The 19,838-nt window shown below is 47.3% G+C and overlaps 1 protein-coding gene across 3 annotated transcripts in view; it reads left to right on the top strand.

Annotated features, from left to right (window-relative positions):
- Window positions 1–19,838, top strand: part of CFAP57 (cilia and flagella associated protein 57) — a 177,977-nt gene that overhangs the window by 109,437 nt on the left and 48,702 nt on the right. For all 3 annotated transcript variants that reach the window (XM_050961107.1, XM_050961106.1, XM_050961108.1), the window contains 5 exons: window positions 4,056–4,229; window positions 6,467–6,628; window positions 7,157–7,312; window positions 8,408–8,501; window positions 11,747–11,937. In XM_050961107.1, coding sequence (XP_050817064.1) covers window positions 4,056–4,229; window positions 6,467–6,628; window positions 7,157–7,312; window positions 8,408–8,501; window positions 11,747–11,937 — 777 coding nt within the window. The remainder of the gene's footprint in view (window positions 1–4,055; window positions 4,230–6,466; window positions 6,629–7,156; window positions 7,313–8,407; window positions 8,502–11,746; window positions 11,938–19,838) is intronic.

The raw sequence follows: 19,838 nt of genomic DNA, 5'->3' as shown, positions 1-19,838 counted from the left end.
ACGCATTGCTGCCACCACCAAGTGATTTAAACAAACATTTAGGAAGGGGCCACTTGGAGCCTTATCCCCTGCAAAATATCCCCCCATGCCCTTTTACCAACCAATATACCAACCAAATAAGTTAACAAGGTGAGCGCAGATGAGACCCTTGGGTTTTTAGGACACTAAAAAACAATCAGGTTCTTAAAAGAAGAACTTTGTTATTAAAAAAAAGTAAAAAGAACCTCTGTAAAATTAGGATGGAAGGTAATTTTACAGGGTAATAAAAAGACTTAAAACACAGAGGATTTTCCTCTAGGCTTAACTTTAAAGTTACAAAACAGGAATAGCAGCAAAGAATCCTGTGGCACCTTATAGACTAACAGACGTCTGTTAGTCTGTAAGGTGCCACAGGATTCTTTGCTGCTTTTACAGATCCAGACTAACACGGCTACCCCTCTGATACAAAACAGGAATAAACCTTTCTTTTAGCACAGGGCAAATTTACAAGCTAAAACAAAAATTAATTTAACACTTTTTTTTGCTATTACAATTTTTGTAATTTTAGATGTATTATTTTAGTAGAAGCAGGATTACCTGCTTGGGTTGGTTTTTTTTGTTTTGTTTTAAGAGGGAACACACAAAAGAGCACAAACAAAGCCTTCCCCGCTCCCCTGCCCTAGTTTTGAAAGTATTTTTTTCCCCATTTGTTTTTCTGGTTAGGTGCCAACTTGGTTAATTGAACTGATTAATCCCTTACAGGTAAATGATTTTTTACATTTGGCCAAGAGGGATTTCATATTACTGCATACATAAAGGTTGTTACCTTTTTCTTGATATTTATGACAACCTATGTGACACTACGTCCCATATTCTTCATAGATATATTATTATGATATGATTATGGCACAACTATGATATATTTTATGCAAGATAGGTTATGTGGGATATCATTAAAAAGGTTATGATTTACTGAATATGGCTGAATATGATTATCCTATTTGTATGCATGTATCATGTTGGTATCTGAAGTTAGGAATATTGTCTATGCATTTATTACAAATGTATTTACACCTGAGGAACGCCCACTAGACAGAATGCAATCAATCTAGATAGCTGGCTGGGAAGTGCCTTTAGAGAGAACTACAGGTCTTAGAAGAAGGTAATCTCCCACTGGGGAGCCTTCCTGAGGATGCTACAAACAGCATCTGAGTTATGGCTGCTGTGACCCTACAGCGGAGGTGGGCAAACTATGGCCCGTGGGCCACATCCGGCCTACAGGACCCTCCTGCCCGGCCCTTGAGCTCCTGGCCTGGGATGCTAGCCCCCGGCCCCTTCCCTGCTGTCCCCCCTCCCCTGCAGCCTCAGCTCACTGTGCCGCCGGTGCAATGCTGTGGGTGGCGGGGCTGCAAGCTCCTGCAGCAGCACAGCTGCAGAGCCAGGTCCTCACCTGGTGCTCTGTTCTGCGTGGTGGCATGGCTGGTTCCAGCCGGGTGGCGTGGCTACCTGTCCTGGTGCTCTGGGTGTCACGGCTGTAGTGCTGCCAGCCACCAGTGCTCCAGGCAGTGCGGTAATGGAGCAGGAAGCAGGGGGGTTGGATAGAGGGTAGGGGAGTTCGGGGAACTGGTCAGGGGGTAGGGATGTGGATAGGAGTCAGGGTGGTCAGAGGACAGGGAACAGGGGGGTTGAATGGGGCCAGGGGTCCCAGGGGAGCATTCAGGAAGGAGGGGGGCTGGATGAGGTGGTAGGGGGCTGTTAGAGGGGTTCCGGGGGCAATTAGGGGACAAGGAGAAGGAGTGGTTGGATGGGACAGGGGTCCCGGAAGGGCAGGAAGGAGAGGGGGGTTGGATTGGGTGGCGGGGGGCAGTCAGGGGCGGGGGTTCTGGAGTGGTCAAGGGACAGGGAGCGGTGGGGGGTGGATGGGGCAGGGATCCCAGGGGACTGTCAGGGGACAGGGGAGGTTGGATGGGGCAGGAGTCCTGGGGGGATGCAGTCAGGGGGCGAGAAGCAGGAGGCAGGGGCGGGCAATGCCTGGCTCTTTGGGAAGGCACAGCCTCCCCTAACCGGCCCTCCATACAATTTCCAAAATCCGATGCGGCCCTCAGGCCAAAAAGTTTGCCTACCCTTGCCCTACAGGGACATGTGATCAAGTCAGCTGGTACTGGACTCCATCTTCGAATACCAATGTTTTCCACTGAAAGGCATGGGAGCCAGGGGTGACTCCAAGGGTTTTGCTGCCCCAAGCAGCCAAAAAAAAAAAGCCACGATCACGATCTGCGGCAATTCAGCGGGAGGTCCTTCGCTCCAAGCGGGAGCGAGGGACCCTCCGCCGAATTGCCGTCGAATACCTAGACCTGCCACCCCTCTCCAGAGTGGCCGCCCCAAGCACCTGCTTGCTAAACTGGTGCCTGGAGCCAGCCCTGGTGGGAGCTAAGCCTGGAGACAAAGGGTTCCTGCCATATGCAAAAGCTATTTAAGGCAAGGGAGTGACATCATCATGGTTCTTCACTGACTCCCCAGCAAAGGAAACTCCTGAAAACTCCGGAGGAAGAAGGACTGACCTGGGGGAAGGGCTGAACCCGGACTAGAGGGGTTTCTAGCCTGTGAAAGGAATACCTGGGGTTTTACGCTGCAAGCAAGTGCAGTTTGCCCTTTAAGAAGCTCTGCAATCGGCTTAAATCATCATTAGAATGCTACCGAATTCACCTTCTATTTTGGTCAATTTCACAGTCATAAAATTTTTAAAATGCACATTTCATTATTTCAGATATTTAAATCTGAAATTCCATGGTGTTGTAATTGTAGGGATCCTGACTCAAAAAGTTGTGGGTGGGGTCACAAGGTTATTGAAGGGGGCTTATGGTATTGCTACCCTTATTTCTGCACTGCTGCTGGTGGCAGCGCTGCCTTCAGAGCAGGGCAGCTGGAAAATGGTGGCTGCTGGCTGGGAGCCCAACTCTGAAGGCAGAGCCACCTCCAGCAGCAGTGCAGAGGTAAGGACGGCATGGTATGGTATTGCCATCCTTACTTCTGCACTGCTGCGTGCAGAGCTGGGCCCTCAGTCAGCAGCTGCCACTCTCTAGCCAGCCAGCTCTGAAGGCAGCAGCACAGAAGTAAGGGTGGCAATACCACAACCCCCCCGCCCTAAAATAACCTTGTGACCGTCCTTGCAACTCTTTTGGGTCAGGACCCCCAATCTGAGAAACAGTGGTCTCCCCCATGAAATCTGTTTAGTATAGGGTAAAATCACACAAAAGACCAGATTTCACGGTGGGAGACCAGATTTCACGATCTGTGACGTGTTTTTCATGACCTTGAATTTGGTAGAGCCCTAATCATTATTTAGGGTGAAAATTAGCTACTCATGTCCAATCTCTTTAGTATATTAAGCTTAGATTGTGTTTTTTGTTTTTTTGTTAAGTAATTTGCTTTGATCTGTTTGCTATCCCTTATAATCAATTAAAATCTATCTTTTGTAGTTAATAAACTTGTTTTTGTTTTGTCTAAAACCAGAGTGTGGAAATCATACTTGGGGCAGAAAAGTGTTACATCTCTCTCTCCACATTGAGGGAGAGGGCAGATTTTGTGAGCTTACACTGTACAGTTCTCTGTGCAGCGCAAGACAGTTTAATTTTAGGTTTACCCTCCGGCGGGGTGTGTGCCCGGGAAGCCGGTAAGTGCCCTAGCTGTATAGCTTTCCCATGCAGGGACTGGTCAGAAAGCTTGTCTGCATGTTATTACAGCTGGGTGTGTCCCTACCTGTGTGCTCATGAAAGTGTGAGACTGGAAGTGTGTCTGCAGCTTGTCACAGCATTGCAGCATGAGTGGAAGCCCAGGCTGGTGGGTCGAGGGGCTCAGTGGTACCCCAGTTCCAGGCAGCACCCGCGGGGAACTCTTCACACCCTAATACTAATCATTGCTCATGGCTCTGTTCCTCTAGGCAGATTTTTTCTCATTATTTTGTCATTATTTTCTGTAAGTCGAATGGTGTGACAGCTGCTCATACACTATGTTACTTAGGCAGTATTATAGAGCTTAGTCTGTGCTGCTTTTCTTTTCTTTCCTATTTTTTTTAGATCCTGCGTGAAGTGCCTACTTTTGATGTTACTTATACTGCAATAGTTGTGTCTCATTCTGGGCGCATGGTGTTCACAGGCACTTCAGTGGGGACCATCCGATCTATGAAATACCCACTGCCTGTGCACAAGGAGTTCAATGAGTATCAGGCCCATGCTGGCCCTGTTACCAAGGTAAGGAGTTTATTTTTCTTTTTTAACCAACATCTGAGTCATTTGGACTCCCCTGCTCTTTGTTTATCTCTGTTTTCTTCTACTCTATAGCATCTGCTAGTGTTAAGGCTACATATTGTATGTGAAAAATGTTAGAATTATTTGTTTTAATTTTTATGAATGTTAAATCTCCTTGGTTTTGTTGGTTAAGGTATTGTTGGCTGAAAGGTAGATAAGGGTTAAATCCTGCAGCCCCTCACTACTGAAACATGTAAACCAATTTGGACAAGAAACAGGATCAAAAGAAGGAACTTTAAAATATTAAACAAGGGATCTTTGGAAGGAATAAAAGGCAGCCCATGAGCTGAGAGGGAAGATTCACTGACTGGGAAGATCAGACTGACCGACAGGCAGCAGTTGCTTGAGGCATCCTGCCTGACCCAGCCACAATGCTTTGGGTATACCTGACCTAAGCAGAACCTAGTTAAACTGGCATGTAAAGGCGAAGTTTATATAAGACAAAATATGTGCAGGCTTTTATTATTTTTAATCCACTTATCTCTGCTTGCAATGCTCCTTTGACCAAATTAATCGTACTCTATTTTGAACAAGCTGTTTTCTGGCACTGCCTTTACCGGTTTGGATCACAGCTCTCAGAGAGACTATTGTAGCAGGGGCCAAAACTAGTTGGACCCGTTGGAGGTAAAGTTAGTTGGTAACCAAGGGATGCTGCAGCTAGTGATTCAGTCCAAAAGTGGATGATCTTTGGGGTTCAGCCCTGAGAGTGGGCCTATGACTTGGAGAGGGTGCCCGAGAGAGACTAAAAGAAGGATCACAGGTGCAGCTCACCTTTCTGTCATAATGCTATGCTGAGTTTCATTGTAATCCTCTGTCACATGCATGTAAGTGCCTCAAAAATTCTGCTCTGGGGCTAGAACTATCTGCGCCCTTTGGCAGATTGTTTCAGCAAATTTCAGGAGAATCCATTCACCTGTATCTGAGTTATGGGAGAGGATGAAAAAAATACCTTCCCAGCATTTAAAAGAAAAAAAAATTGTGCTCAAATATGGCTGAACAAAAAATTCCTAACTTGGCATATGGCACATCCTCTCTGAGGAAGAATCTCCTATTTAGGTTTGGCTGGGGTGAAGAAAATAAAAATAAAGTTATAAGGGATTGGAAAATCTCATCTGAGCATCGCCCGTGGATATTTGTAAAGTTTTTAGTAGAACCTAATGAAGCCACCTTTCTTGCTTTGAAAAGGGCAGTGAGAATGGCACATCTTCCCCATCCAAACTGGCATGCCCAGGGCACACTGCTTGGACAAACTGCGAGAAAGAAATTGTAACTGCCAATCTGTCAACCTTTCGGAAATACTGTAAAGCTGATGGATGGCTTCCAGAGGATGGGTCTTGCGAGGGGGCCTCACCCTGTGCAAAGATGGAGAAATTTCAGATTCTTTTTGTTTTTTTTAAAAAAAAAAGCCAAATCCTTTGCCCCTTTAAAACTCTTTGTGGAGGCTAGTTGTGTTAAGTATCTGTGACAGAATGTTGGGCACGAAACCCCTGCCATGCCAGCCCCAATCAAGGGGAATGGATTGGGGCTGGCTGAATAGCCCTGCCTGCTTGGCAACTAGGAACAGCTGCGAGCTTAATTAGCAAGGGGCTATAAAGGCTGGGAGGAAGGAAACCAGAAGGGGGAAGAGAAATATGAGAGGCTGAGAGGGACTAGTGGTTCTGTTCTGTTGCTGGTGAAGTCTGGCTGTAAAACCCTGTACATAGATAGTAAGCTGCTGGTGGGAAAGAACTATAAATAAAATACAAGGATGATTGCATCAACCTGAGGTGTCCCTAATTAGTTTTGTGAGGACAGAAGAGGCAGAAGCAAGAGGGGCCCAGCTACGCCTCGCTACAATATCATTGTCAGAAAAGTGGACCCTTGACCTAGGATCTTGTCTGTACTAGATTTGTAATTTTTTTTCCCGACGGTCTAGTAATGTTTGTGCAGCTCCACTGGTGACAGGAGTGCTAGTATAGACAGGGCCCAGGGGTTGTTAGTGTTCTAGCTATCCTGTTGTCTAGACTTGATGGTTAAAAAGCTGGTAGCTCAGCTACATTAGCATTCTCACCACAACTTCACTGATCATAATAATGATAGGAACTCTTAGGGAAAAAAATCTAATGTAGACATAACCTATATCTCTCCCCTAGCCTATATCATTTCTACTCTTTTTATTCTGCTGTCTCTTCCCTCCTTAGATGTCCATAACATGTGATGACCAATTTCTGCTGACCGGCTCAGAGGATGGCTGCCTGCTTATCTGGAAAGTGTATGATAAGGAAGGACGGGGTCTGAAACGGGAGAAGGAAGTGGGATATGCTGAAGAGGTGCTGATCACAAAAACAGATATGGAAGAGAAGGTATGAACAAGTTAAGAATACAAATCCTACACTCTCTCCTCAGACTCCCAGTCTAGACATTATGACCCCTACATTTGCAGAATGTTGTGACCAGCTCTGTCTGTACTACACTGTAGCTGAGTAGACTGGCCACAGTATAATTCAGAAGGAGAAGCTATACCCAAACTGCTATTAATATTGATGTGCAAAGAGTAGTGTGTAGCAACTTCCATTTCAGTGAGGGTGAAGAGTAGGGGCCCTATGCCTTGGCCAACTCATTACAGACTTTGAAAGTAGTTTGAGTGGGGAGAGCAGAAGCAGGATTTCTATTTACCGTCTTATAAAGTCAAGCTTCAAAATTAAGTTTTTTCCTGTTTCAGTGGTACATTCACCTCCCAATGGGCAAAACATTTAAAAATGTTCTGGAAACTCAGTGCCATAGTGCTGTTTGCAGAAGTGAGAATATGCAGAGGTAATACCCTCAAGGAATTGTAGTTACTAGTAAGTAACCTTTCTCTCTTAGCAATCTTGTTGGCTTTTTCATGGCAGACTCAAGTCATGCTAGAACTGAAGACTCGTGTGGAGGAGCTGAAGATGGAAAATGAGTACCAGCTACGACTCAAGGACATGAACTACAATGAGAAGATGAAGGAATTAACTGAAAAATTCATCCAAGAGATGGAGTCCCTTAAAACCAAAAATCAGGTATTGTTCACTTTGTAGCAGGAAATAGCAAGATCTCTCTTCTCTTATTGCTAACCACCTGCAGATTTGCTGTCTCGGGGCCAAAGACAAAGCCTACACCTGAATCTGGCATCCCTGCATCTCACAGCATGGTAAGTGGATGTCAATGACAGAACAGGCATGCTCTTGTCAAGTTACAATAAATAGCAGAAAGAATCAACAAGACAAACCTACCTGGCAAAATGGAAGATATTTTCTGAGAGATGGTACCAGAAATCAGTGGCACCTCATCACTCCTCAATTCCTCAAATATTTGACTACTTATTCAAATTGAAATACAAGAACCTGTCACTCAGTTCTCTCAAGGTGCGCCTAGTGGCTATCTCTGTTATCATCCACTGGTGCAGGGGCATAGAACTTTTTCTCATCCATTGGTAATTAGGTTCCTGAAAAGCCTAGTTAAGGTATTCCTGTCAATCAAGGAAACTATCCCTATGGGAGGACTTGAAGCTGATACTTCCAACCCTCATGAGACCAGTCTTTAAGCCCATGGCCTTTTCTTCCATGCCACACCTTTCCAGGAAAGTGGCATTTCTGCTTACTGTAACTTCTACTAGAAGGGTTGGGGAAATTCAGATATTGATGGCTGATCTGCCTTATACAATAGTTGACCTAGACAGTGTATCCATGAAGACACACCCTAAATTTCTCCCTAAGATAGTGACAGAATTTCACCTACATCAACAAATACACCTCACATTCTTCCCAAAACCTCACTGAGCTGAGGCAGCATTGCACATTCTAAAGAGTTTCATCTCGGGCTGTCAAGCGATTACAAAAATCATGATTAATCACACTGTTAAACAATAATAGGATAACATTTATTTAAATATTTTTGGATGTTTTCTACATTTTCAAATATATTGATTTCAATTACAACACATAATACGAAGGCTTTGTTATCTTAGTGACCCCTGCAGTCTCACACTGAAAGGGCAGAGCTACACATTGTACTCTTTCTTTGATTTATTCCCCACCTTAGGCAGGCACTTGAGGGATTTGGAAGTTGGTTTGCTGTTTTCAGATGAAAACTTCATCTGTTTATGTTTTTTCCAGGTGTTAAAGGCAGAGAAAGAAAAGCAGGAACTACAGTACCAGGAGCAGCTGTCTGAGCTGATGGAAAAACAGTCCAGGGAGATGCAGGACCTAGGTTAGGACACATGAGAATATGTACAGCCAGAATGGAAGAAAGTGCATTGAACTCATGGCAAACGACGAAGTGGAGAGGGAAAGTCCATTTAAAAAATGTACAATGCATGAGCAAAATTGTGCAAAACCTTAGGGAAAGTAGGGTATCACTGTCATTATCTAGAATTATTTTAATTGATTTGTATTGTGGTAACACCCAAAATGTGATTTCAATTTGGAAAAAAAAAAGCAAAGTAAGAAGGGACAGGCATGAACCAGAGAGGTGGGGCAATATGGAATGACAGGCAGCTGAAGAAGGTTGGGGGAACATCTAGCACTTGGGAAAACTGAAATGGCAAAAGAGTCCTACAGCAATGGAGTAGAGAAATCTATATAAATGAGTGCCAGGAAAATGGAGGAATTCAAAGCAGCATTGGAGATATGGGGAAAAGCAAGGCAGTGACATTGGACAATAGCATATGTTCATGCTTTGGGACTGAGTGCATCACAAAGAGAAGAGAGTGAAACTGTGATGCTTGTTCAAGCTGACTATGCTCCTCTACAAGCTGACTATGTAAAAATGACATAATCTTACCTATCATTCAGTGAGGAAACCAATATGCAGTGCACCCTGCACAGCACAGAAGTAGCTAGGCCCAAAAGTCATAGTTAAGATCAGTGTTCCCTCTAAACATTCCGCACATGAGTGGGAAAAATATGTGCAGCTATATGGAGGTGATGTGTGACACATAACAAAATCATGTGGTGGGGGTGAGGCTGAAGGGTTCAGAGCGGTGGGAGGGGGCTCAGGGCTGGGGCAGAGGGTTGGAGTGCAGGGGTGTGAGGGCTCTTGGGTGGGACTGGGGATGAGGAGCTCAGTGTTGAAGTTGGGGGATGAGGGCTCTGGCTGGGGATGTGGGCTGTGGGGTGGGGCTAGGGATGAGGGGTTTGGAGTGCAGGCTGCCCCAGGGCTACTGCAGGGAGAGAGAACTCCCCGCAACTCTGTCTCCCCACAGCAGCACCTGGGCTTGTGGGGAGAGGCACCTCTCCCTGCTGTGGCAGCTCCAGAGCTTGAGCCACAGGATAGGCACCGCTCCCCTGGATGCGGCAGGTCCGGGTCAGGGTTGGGTTCGAGCCAGGGGAGGGGCAACTGTCTCCCCAGGTGTGGCAAGTCCAGGGCTGGGTTTGAGCTGGGGGAGGGGCACCCCCCTGCAAGCCACAGCAGGTCCAGGGCTGAGTTGGGGCTGGGGGAAGGGTGCCCCTCCCTCAGTTGTGGCAGGTTCAGGGCTGAGCTAGGTTGGGGGCTGGGGGAGGGGTACCTCTCCTCCAGCCGCAGCAGGTCCCAGCCGAGCGGGCTCCCTGAGGCGCATACACAGCACTTCATAGCCTGCTGTGCGGCCATGCTTTCATGCGGCTTACAGGGAAACTTAGGTTAAGATCATAGCAGGGGAAGGAAACTATTCCGGAAAGGCCAGTGCCTACACTTGCTCTATAAGGGTATGTCCACCCTGGAATAAAAAGACCCATGGTACCACCCCCCCACCCCCGCCGACACACACACTTTGCAGGGTCCCAGAGCTCAGGCTTCAGCCTGAGCCCAAACAGTTTTACGCAACAGTTTTACAGCCTTGCAGCCTGAGTCAGCTGACCCAGACCAACCACAGGTGTTTAATTGGTGTATAGATGAACACTAAGAGCACTGCTCATACAGCTCTGATTATCATCATCTCAGGTAGAGCTTCATTGCTATTGATATATTGCATCAAGTAAATCGGAGAACCCTCCTGTTGGGTGTACTTCCTTCACTCTCGTATCAGAGGGGTAGCCATGTTAGTCTGGATCTGTAAAAGCAGCAAAGACTCCTGTGGCACCTTATAGACTAACAGATGTTTTGGAGCATGAGCTTTCGTGGGTGAATACCCACTTCATCAGATGCATGTAGTGGAAATTTCCAGGGGCAGATATATATATGCAAGTAAGCTAGAGATAATGCGGTTAGTTCAATCAGGGAGGATGAGGCCCTGTTCTAGAACTTGAGGTGTGAAAACCAAGGGAAGAGAAACTGGTTTTGTAGTTGGCAAGCCATTCACAGTCTTTGTTTATTCCTGAGCTGATGGTGTCAAATTTGCAGATGAACTGAAGCTCAGCAGTTTCTCTTTGAAGTCTGGTCCTGAAGTTTTTTTGCTGCAGGATGGCCACCTTAAGGTCTGCTATAGTGTGGCCAGGGAGGTTGAAGTGTTCTCCTACAGGTTTTTGTATATTGCCATTCCTAATACCTGATTTGTGTCCATTTATCCTTTTCCGTAGAGACTGTCCAGTTTGGCCGATGTCCATAGCAGAGGGGCATTGCTGGCATATGATGGCGTATATTACATGCTCCAAAACATCTGTTAGTCTATAAGGTGCCACAGGATTCTTTGCTGTTCATTCACTCTGTTTGAGCCTATGTACAGAGTACCAAACTAGTCAGCTGCACTGAAGCAGTAGAATGGGAGCAACATGAGCTGTGTTCTCAAGTTCTGACAGCATGCTTGCACAAAATAAGGCAGTCCCAGCTCAAAGAGCTCATAATGTAAGATAGAGGCACACATAAAACAGGGCACTCTGGCAAATCCAAAGAATAACTTTTTTGTTTTAATGTTAACTTATTTCTTGTGGGTATCATAATAAAAATACATCTTTAGAAAGGACTTCAATGAGGATGAGGAGGTGGCCTGTGAGCTGGGATGCGGAGGACATTCTGTCCATAGGGATCAGCATGGAAGAAGGCACAGAGATGGGAGTGGGAAAAGATGAATGAGGACATTGAGGCTGTCATTAATAGTGAAGTAGTAGATGCAGGGCACATGACAGGAAAAAGCTCAGAGATGTCCGAGGCAGAGATCTTTATGGCCATAAAGACAATGACAAGAGCCAGAGGAGACGTTGTTGCAGGAAAATATCAGAAATAACAGGGTGTCAAAAATAGGGGTGATAATTATAGAAGGATACCAAGTATCAGAGGGGTAGCCATGTTAGTCTGTATCCACAAAAACAATGAGGAGTCCAGTGGCACTTTGAAGACTAACTGATTTATTTGGGCATAACTTTCATGTGTAAAACCCCCACGTCCCCATTCATCTGAAGAAGTGGGATTTTTACCCACAAAAACTTATGCCCAAATAAATCTGTTCGTCTTTAAGGTGCCACTGGACTCCTCATTGTTTTCATAGAAGGATAGGACATATCTTCCTGCCATTAGCTCTATCATTTCCATCTTGTTCCCAGAATCTGGCAACAACCAGAAACTTTTGTTAGAGTATGAAAAATACCAGGAGCTGCAAGTGAAATCCCAGCGGATGCAGGAGGAATACGAGAAGCAGCTACACGATATGGAGGAGACCAAGAACCAGGCCCTGGAGGAGCTGACAGAATATTATGAGGCAAAACTGCATGAGAAAACCACCTTGCTGGAGGAGGTATGAACTACACATATGCCTTGGGCTGCTGACTGTATCCTATTTCTAATTGTAGTAACACGTATTCCAAAGCCAAGGGAGGTGTGCCTTCTGCACATAGGGCCCTGTCCCAGATTGCGGGGAAATGAGTGCACGGGAAGCAGGGGCTTCCTTATTGCTCTTCTGAGTTAGCTGGGGCATATGCCTTCAGTAAGTACCATTCTAAGGTAGTTGTCTGCCTGTGATATTTCTCTTCCTGCCTCTCCATCCATTTGGAAGGATGTGCCTTAGGAACTCTATCTGTCTGTATGACTCTTATTCATATAATCGTAGGACTGGAAGGCACCTCGAGAGGTCATCTAGTCCAATCCCTTGCACTCATGGCAGGACTAAGTATTATCTAGGCCATCCCTGACAGGTATTTGTCTAACCCGCTCTTAAAAACCTCCAATGATAGAGAACCCACAGCCTTCCTAGGCAATTTATTCCAGTGCTTAACCACCCTACCAGTTTGGAAGTTTTTCCTAATGTCTAACCTAAACCACCCTTGCTGCAATTTAAGCCCATTGCTTCTTGTCCTATCCTCAGAGGTTAACAAGAACAATTTTTCTCGATTCTCTTTGTAACAACCTTTTTAGGTACTTGAAAACTGTTATCATGTTCCCCTTCAATCTTCTGTTCTCCAGACTAAACAAACCCAGTTTTTTCAGTCTTCCCTCATACGCCATGTTTTCTAGAACTTTAACCATTTTTGTTGCTCTTTTCTGGACTTTCTCCAATTTTATTCTTTCCCCTCTCTTGACCTTTCTACTCGTGTGTCAAGATTACTTGTTTTTCGTGCTTCTGAGAAGTCCCCACTTCATTGCTTGTCTTGGGAACTGTTCAACATGGTTATAGGGGGAGTTATTTACCTAGAGTCTCCCATTCTCAAGATACTCACTATGATGGGTTCCCCCCAGGGTGCCACCTGGAACTGGGGTACCACTGAGCCCACCTGATCCACCAGCCTCGGTTCCCTTTATTCTGTACTGCTGTGACCAGCCTCCCAAGCTCTCTCCCAGGCTCCAGTTTGCACCTCCACCAGCACACACAGAGGTAGGGACACACCTAGCTGCAGAAACATACAGCCTTTGTGATCTCCTCTGCCTGGGAAGGCTTCAGCAAAGGAACTGCCCAGATACACAAGTGCATAACCCCCTCTGGAGGGTAAACCTAAAATTATACCATCTTGTGCCGTACAGAGAACTGTACAGTGTAAGCACATGAAATCGCCCTCTCCCTCAATGTGGAGAGGAAATATACAACAGCTTTTTACCCCAAGTTATAACTCCCACATGCTGGTTTGTGATAAAGCAAAAACAAATTTTATTAACTACAAAAGATAGATGTTACGTGATTACAAGGGATAGCAAACAGATCAAAGCAGATTACCTAGTGTGACAAAGTGAGGATTTTTCCTTGTTATGTTGTATGTGAGTCTTACTGTTGAGCCTATGTGAGTTTTACTTTTTTGCATGTATAATATGTGACTCAAGTATCAGAGGGGTAGCCGTGTTAGTCTGGATCTGTAAAAGCAGCAAAGAATCCCATGGCACCTTATAGACTAACAGATGTTTTGGAGCATGAGCTTTCGTGGGTGAATACCCACTTCATCAGATGCACGTCAGTTTCCCTGGGTGCTGCACCAATACCTCGGAGGTGGGAATAGGAGTGTGTGACTTTGGCTGAGACCTCTGGGGCAGGAGAGGCTGCTCCAGCTGTCTGCATGTATGCTATGACCGGTGCCTTTCGTAACCTGAGACCCAGGAGGGGAATGCAACCAGGTGACTCTTGGCTTGGGAAATAAGACAAAGGAAGGAGGAGGAGCAGTGAGGGTGTCTGAGGTCAGGTCACTGGAAGATGGGCAGTCTGTTTGGGGGACTGGAAGAGGAAGAGTTCAGGCCGTCTTGCCCAGGACTCCCCGTGATGGATTTGGCTGAAAGTCACTGATTTCTGTGCTAACAAGTTCTGTTCTACACTGTCATCCTGTTGACTAATAAACCTTCCATTTTACTCTGGCTGAGAGTTACATCTGACTATGGAGTTGGGGTACAGGGCCCTCTGGCTTCCCTAGGAGCGAACTCGCTGCGGGAAGCGCATGGTGTGGAAGGAGATGCCGAATTCTCCGAAGTCTGACCCAGGAAGATTGAAGCTGTGTAAGCTTCTTGCCCTGGCGATCTTATGCTCAGAGAGAGGAGTCTCTCCCAGAGTCCTGACTGGCTTCATATGGAGTACTTCCAGAGCATTGGCCCGGTGGCTCCGTGACACCTAGCAAATAAACAAAAACAGAATCTAAGCTTAATATACTAAGATATTAGATATGAGTAGAAAATTCTTACCCTAAATGATTATTTAAGCTGGTTGCAGAGATTCTTAAGGGGCCACCTGCCCTTGCAGCTTAAAAACCCCAGGTAATCTTCTCCAAGGCTAGAAACCTCTCCAGCCTGGGTCCAGCACTTCCCTCCAGTTCAGTCCTTGTTCCTCGGGGGTTTCCAATAGTCTCCTTTGGGCGGAGAGTCAGTGACGAACTCAATGATGTCACTCCCCTGCCTTAAATAACTTTTGCATATGGCAGGAACCCTTTGTCTCCAGCTTGGTTCCCACACCCGGTCAGTGGAAAAACACTGGCATTCCAAGATGTAGTCCAGTATCAGTTGATCCTGATCACATGACCCTGTAGTGTCACAGCAGCCAAGACTAAGACACTGTTTGTAGCGTCCTCAGAAAGGCTCAGTGGTGAGAGAGAAACTTCTTCTAAGGCCTGTTATTTTCTCTAATGGCCCTTCCCAGCCAGCCATCTAGACTGACTGCATTCTGCCTAGTGGGCATTTAACAAGTGTAAAATATTTGTAATACAGATACACAGTCGATATTCCTAAGTTCAGATACAAAAATGATACATACATACAAATAGGATAATCAGATCCAGTAAATTATAACCTTTTCAGTGATATCTCACATGCCTTGTCTTGCACAAAATACATTATAATTAAGCCATACTCATATCATATTACTATTATATTAATATTACTATGAAGAATATGGGGCATAATGCCACACCCACCTTAATAGATCCCCACACTCAGACCTGTGTACATGGGCTTGGTGGGAACTCCTACACTTCAAAGTTCTAGATCCCTGAATCCAGTAGGTAGTGTCTGTCCCTACGCTGCTAAAATGCTAAAAGTCTGCCCTCAGTTTTCCAGCTGTCACTTCCAGACTCTTTGTCAGTCCTTTATTGTCCCTTTGTGGGACAGCCTCCCCTGCCCTTCTAGCTGGAGCACAACCCTACTCTTCCCAGTGGGAACTCCCTAACTCCCCATAGCCTTACAGAGAGGTCATCTTTACCAGGGGAGCATCTCTTACGCACTATGGCACTCTCACTGTCCCCCTAGGTCCTTCTCTCCAGTATGCAGACATAAGTAGGTAAGCCCCTCTGTCATCAGATGTTCGGCTGCATGTGTGTTCTCCCTCTGTGCTGTCCCAGCTCTGCGCAGACAGCTGGCACAGCAAACCTCGAGCATACCACCCAATAAATCCACAGACTCGATTTTCAGTGAAGGAACTTGGTCAGGTTTATTGCCAACAAGGCATGGTGCTAATGCCCGGGCTCAATGGTTACAGGTATACTAACACATGTATGCCCGTGACAATGGACCAGCTCAGTGAATGCCAGGACTTTCCATTCTTCTTCGAGTGATTGCTCATATCCATTCCAGTTAGGTGTGCGCACCGTGCGTGCACGCTCGTCGGAAGATTTTTACCCTAGCAACCCCGGTGGGTCGGCAGGGTCGCCCCCTGGAGTGGCGCCGCCATGGCGCCGGATATATACCCCTGCTGACCCGACCACTTCTCAGTTCCTTCTTACCACTCGTGTCGGTCGTTGGAACAGTGGAGCGCGGCTTAGCTGTCCTCCACTTCCCTAGCTTCTCCTTGTTCATTCGATATCTTGTTGTACATAGTTGACTTAGTCTATAGTGTAATTAGTTTTACGGTTCACCGGGGTTCAAACCGTGCTCGGCCTGTAAAAAGCCGATGCCCACGAGCGATCCCCACGACTCTTGCCTAAAGTGCCTCGGGGAATCGCACATCTCAGATAAGTGCCGCATTTGTAAGGCTTTTAAGCCCTGGACAAAAAAGGAAAGGGACTTTCGCTTGAAGACTCTCCTTAGGGAGGCAGCCCTGAACCCGCTGTCCTCGGCACCGAGCGCTGACAGCGCTCCTCCTGCATCGGACCGCGCCGGCTCTGCCAAGACACCTCGGCACCGGCCTTCTCCAGCACAGGGACCTAATCGGAGGCCCTCCGCTTCCTCCACGCCTTCGATGCAGACTCACCCTCGTTTGGACCGCCCGGCACCTACTCCTGCTGTGGCACCAACGACTGTGGTACCGTCGACTCCGGTCCCGAGAGGGCCGTTGAGTCAGGTCCTTGAGAGCTCCCCGCCAAGGCCTGTGGTTGAGCTTATGATGCCCTCCACACCGGAGACATTCTCCTCAGCCAGGGACCTTATAGTGATGACTGAGTCTGCCCTGCCTCAGCCACCGGCACCGTCAGTGCGGGTAATACATTCCAGAGGCAAGCCAACCACAATGAGACCTTCACTGGAATCAGCAAGCTGGCACCGATCTCGATCCAGGTCCCGGCGCCGCTCGCGGTCTCATGAACTGTCCTGGTCTAGATGCCGCTCACAGTCCCAGCACCGCTCACCTTGGCGGTACCGGTCATATTCACGGCACAGATCCACTTCTCATCCTGCCCAGTACTCTTGGTACCGCTCCGGCTCTAGGCACCGCTCCCGTCACCGAGACTCTCGCAGCCGGTCCCGCCGCAGGCCTTCGAGATCCAGGTCGACCTCCCAGCACTGCACCGGTTGTAGGTCCCGGTCTCGCTCTCGGCACCGATATGACTCCCGGTACCGATCCCCGGCACCGAGGAGATCTCCAGCGGCGAGAGTGAAGGACTCATACCAGGCTCGCTCGGCTCCTCCCTGGCCATCCCGACACCCGTCCGTGTCTTCTCAGGTGGATAGTGCATACGCCCCAGACACCGATGTGCCTGCTGCATTATTCCATGAGCCTCAGCCTCAAGATCATGGGCCACAACAGTGGGGTTTCTGGACGCCTTGGGCGTACCATCAGGCCCAAGGCTCTCACCCAGGTCCATCGCGCTCGGCCACCTCAGAACACCGGGGGCCGGAAGCCACGATCACCCGCCCTCCTCCTCCTCCTATGGAGGAAGGGTTGACCCAGCCTCAGGACTCCCAGCTCCCCAGGGAGACAGAGATCATCCACCAGGAGGAGCCTTCGTCAGACCCGCTTGTTCCAGGTCTCTCCTCTTCATCCTCCCCTGACGAGGCTGTAGCTGGAACCTCGTCTGTTGGCCCTCCACCAATCGACCTCATGGCCCACCAAGACCTCCTCAGGCGTGTTGCACAAAATATGAACTTGCAGGCTGAGGAGGTCCCGGAGGTACAGGACCCAGTGGTAGACATTTTGTCATCAGATGCCCCCACTAGAGTGGCTCTTCCCTTCATTAGGACCATACAGGCCAATGCCACTACGATCTGGCAGTCCACGGCCTCTGTCCCACCTGCTGCGCGAGCTGTAGAGCATAAATACATGGTGCCCTCCAAGGGCTATGAATATCTCTATGTCCACCCTCCTCCTTGTTCCCTCGTTGTCCAGTCGGTTAACGAGAGGGAGCGCCATGGCCAGCAGGCTCCAGCCCCTAAATCAAAGGACGCGAGACGCATGGACTTGCTAGGGTGCAAAGTCTGTTCCGCAAGGGCACTCCAACTCCGCATGTCCAATCAGCAAGCCCTCCTTAGCCGCTATAGTTATAACACCTGGGTGGCAGCGGACAAATTTAAGGAGTTGCTTCCACAGGACACACGACAGGAGTTCTCGGCGATCCTCGATGAAGGAAAGAAGGTGGCAAGAACTTCCCTCCAGGCTTCCCTGGACGCCACGGTCTTAGCTGCCAGGACTCTGGCCTCTGACGTGACTATGCGGCGTATCTCGTGGCTGCAGGTCTCCAGCCTCCCCCCGGAGCTCCAACACACTATTCAGGATCTTCCCTTTGAGGGCCAAGGGCTGTTCTCAGATAAAACTGACCCTAGGCTGCAGAGCCTAAAAGACAACAGGGTCATTATGCGCTTGTTAGACATGCACGCGCCAGTGACTCAGCGCAGGCCTTTCCGGCCCCAACTGCACCGCCCATATCCTCAGCCCCGGCAGAGGCAAGACTTCGCCAGAAGGCGAGGCAGAACTGGTCGCCAAAGGCAATCGGGCAACCAAGGGGGCTGTCATAAACAGAGTGTTAAGGGTTAATGTCTCTTATATCTGTAAAGGGTTACAAGCAGGAAACTGGACACCTGACCAGAAGACCAATCAGAAGACAAGATACTTTTAAATTCGGGTGGAGGGAAGTTTGGGTGTGAGTTCTTTGTTCTTTGTTCTTCTCTCGGAGGGTCTGAGAGAGACCAGACATTACTACAGGCTCTCTAAGTCTCTTTTCAAGTAGTGAGTAAAAAACAGGCGGTTTAGGTTTTTGTTTTAATTGTTTTATTCTATTTGCAATTGTGGATCTGGCTGGTTAACTTTTATATGTGTAGTTGCTGGGAATATTTTGATTTGTGTTGGTACTGGGAGGAAAGTCTCTTTCTGGTATCTGTAAGCTATAGGACCCTGTATATTGACATCTTGAAGTTACAGAGATAATTCTTTACTTTTTCCTTTCTTTTATTAAAAGATTTCTTTTTAGAGAACCTGATTGATTGTTTTTTTCTCTGTTTCCCTTGTTTTATCCCAGGGGATTGGGATAACTCACCAGGACGGGTGGGGAGACGGGAGGGGGAGAGAGAAAATCTCTCTCTGTTTTCCTTGAATCTGTTTGCCTCTTTGTGGAAGGGAAGGGAGATGCTCCTCTGTATGGTGATTTAAGAGGTTAGATCAGTATCTCAGGATAGCCCAGGGAGGGAAGTTCTGAGAGGGGGAAGGTGGGGGAATGGTTTATTTCTCCTTGTTTTAAGAACCCAAGGGGTCTGGGTTCTTGGGGTCCCCAGGGAAGGTTGGGGAGGTCAGAGTGCCCAAAAACACTATATTTTTGGGTGGTGGCAGCCTATCAAATATAAGCTGGGAATTAAGCTTAGGAAAATTCATGCTAGTATCTCATTTTCTGAACTCTAAGGTTCAGATCTGAGAAAGAATGCTATGACATGGTGTGCAGCGTTTAACTTCAAGATGTCAATATACAGGGTCCTGTAGCTTACAGATACCAGAAGGAGACTTTTCCCCCAGTACCAATACAAATCAAAATATTCCCAGCAACTACACACATAAAAGTTAACCAGCCAGATCCACAATTGCAAATAGAGTAAAACAATTAAAAAAAAAACCCTAAACAGCCTGTTTTTTACTCACTACTTGAAAAGAGACTTAGAGAGCCTGTAGTAATATCTGGTCTCTCTCAGACCCTCCGAGAGAAGAACAAAGAACTCACACCCAAACTTCCCTCCACCCGAATTTAAAAGTATCTTGTCTTCTGATTGGTCTTCTGGTCAGGTGTCCAGTTTCCTACTTGTAACCCTTTACAGGTATAAGAGACATTAACCCTTAACACTCTGTTTATGACAGGGGCCAAAACCAAGGCTCCTCCAACCTTCCTCAGGGCCAAAACCTTCCTTTTGAAGGTGCGCCCGAGGGCGTTGTACCAGTTTCTTTAAAGGACCCGTCCCCTCCTTTCTCCAACCATCTTTCCTTTTTCCTCCCTGTGTGGTCCCAGCTAACGTCAGATCGCTGGGTCTTACGCACGCTGGAATTTGGATACCACCTCCAATTTATTACAAGCCCCCCCTTCCACCCTCCTCCCTCGTCCCTCTTCA

Source organism: Gopherus flavomarginatus, chromosome 7 (assembly GCF_025201925.1).
Source record: "Gopherus flavomarginatus isolate rGopFla2 chromosome 7, rGopFla2.mat.asm, whole genome shotgun sequence".
Taxonomy (NCBI): Eukaryota; Metazoa; Chordata; order Testudines; family Testudinidae; genus Gopherus; species Gopherus flavomarginatus.
Note: the sequence above shows the minus strand (reverse complement) of the source record. Positions and strands in the feature narration are given on the sequence as shown.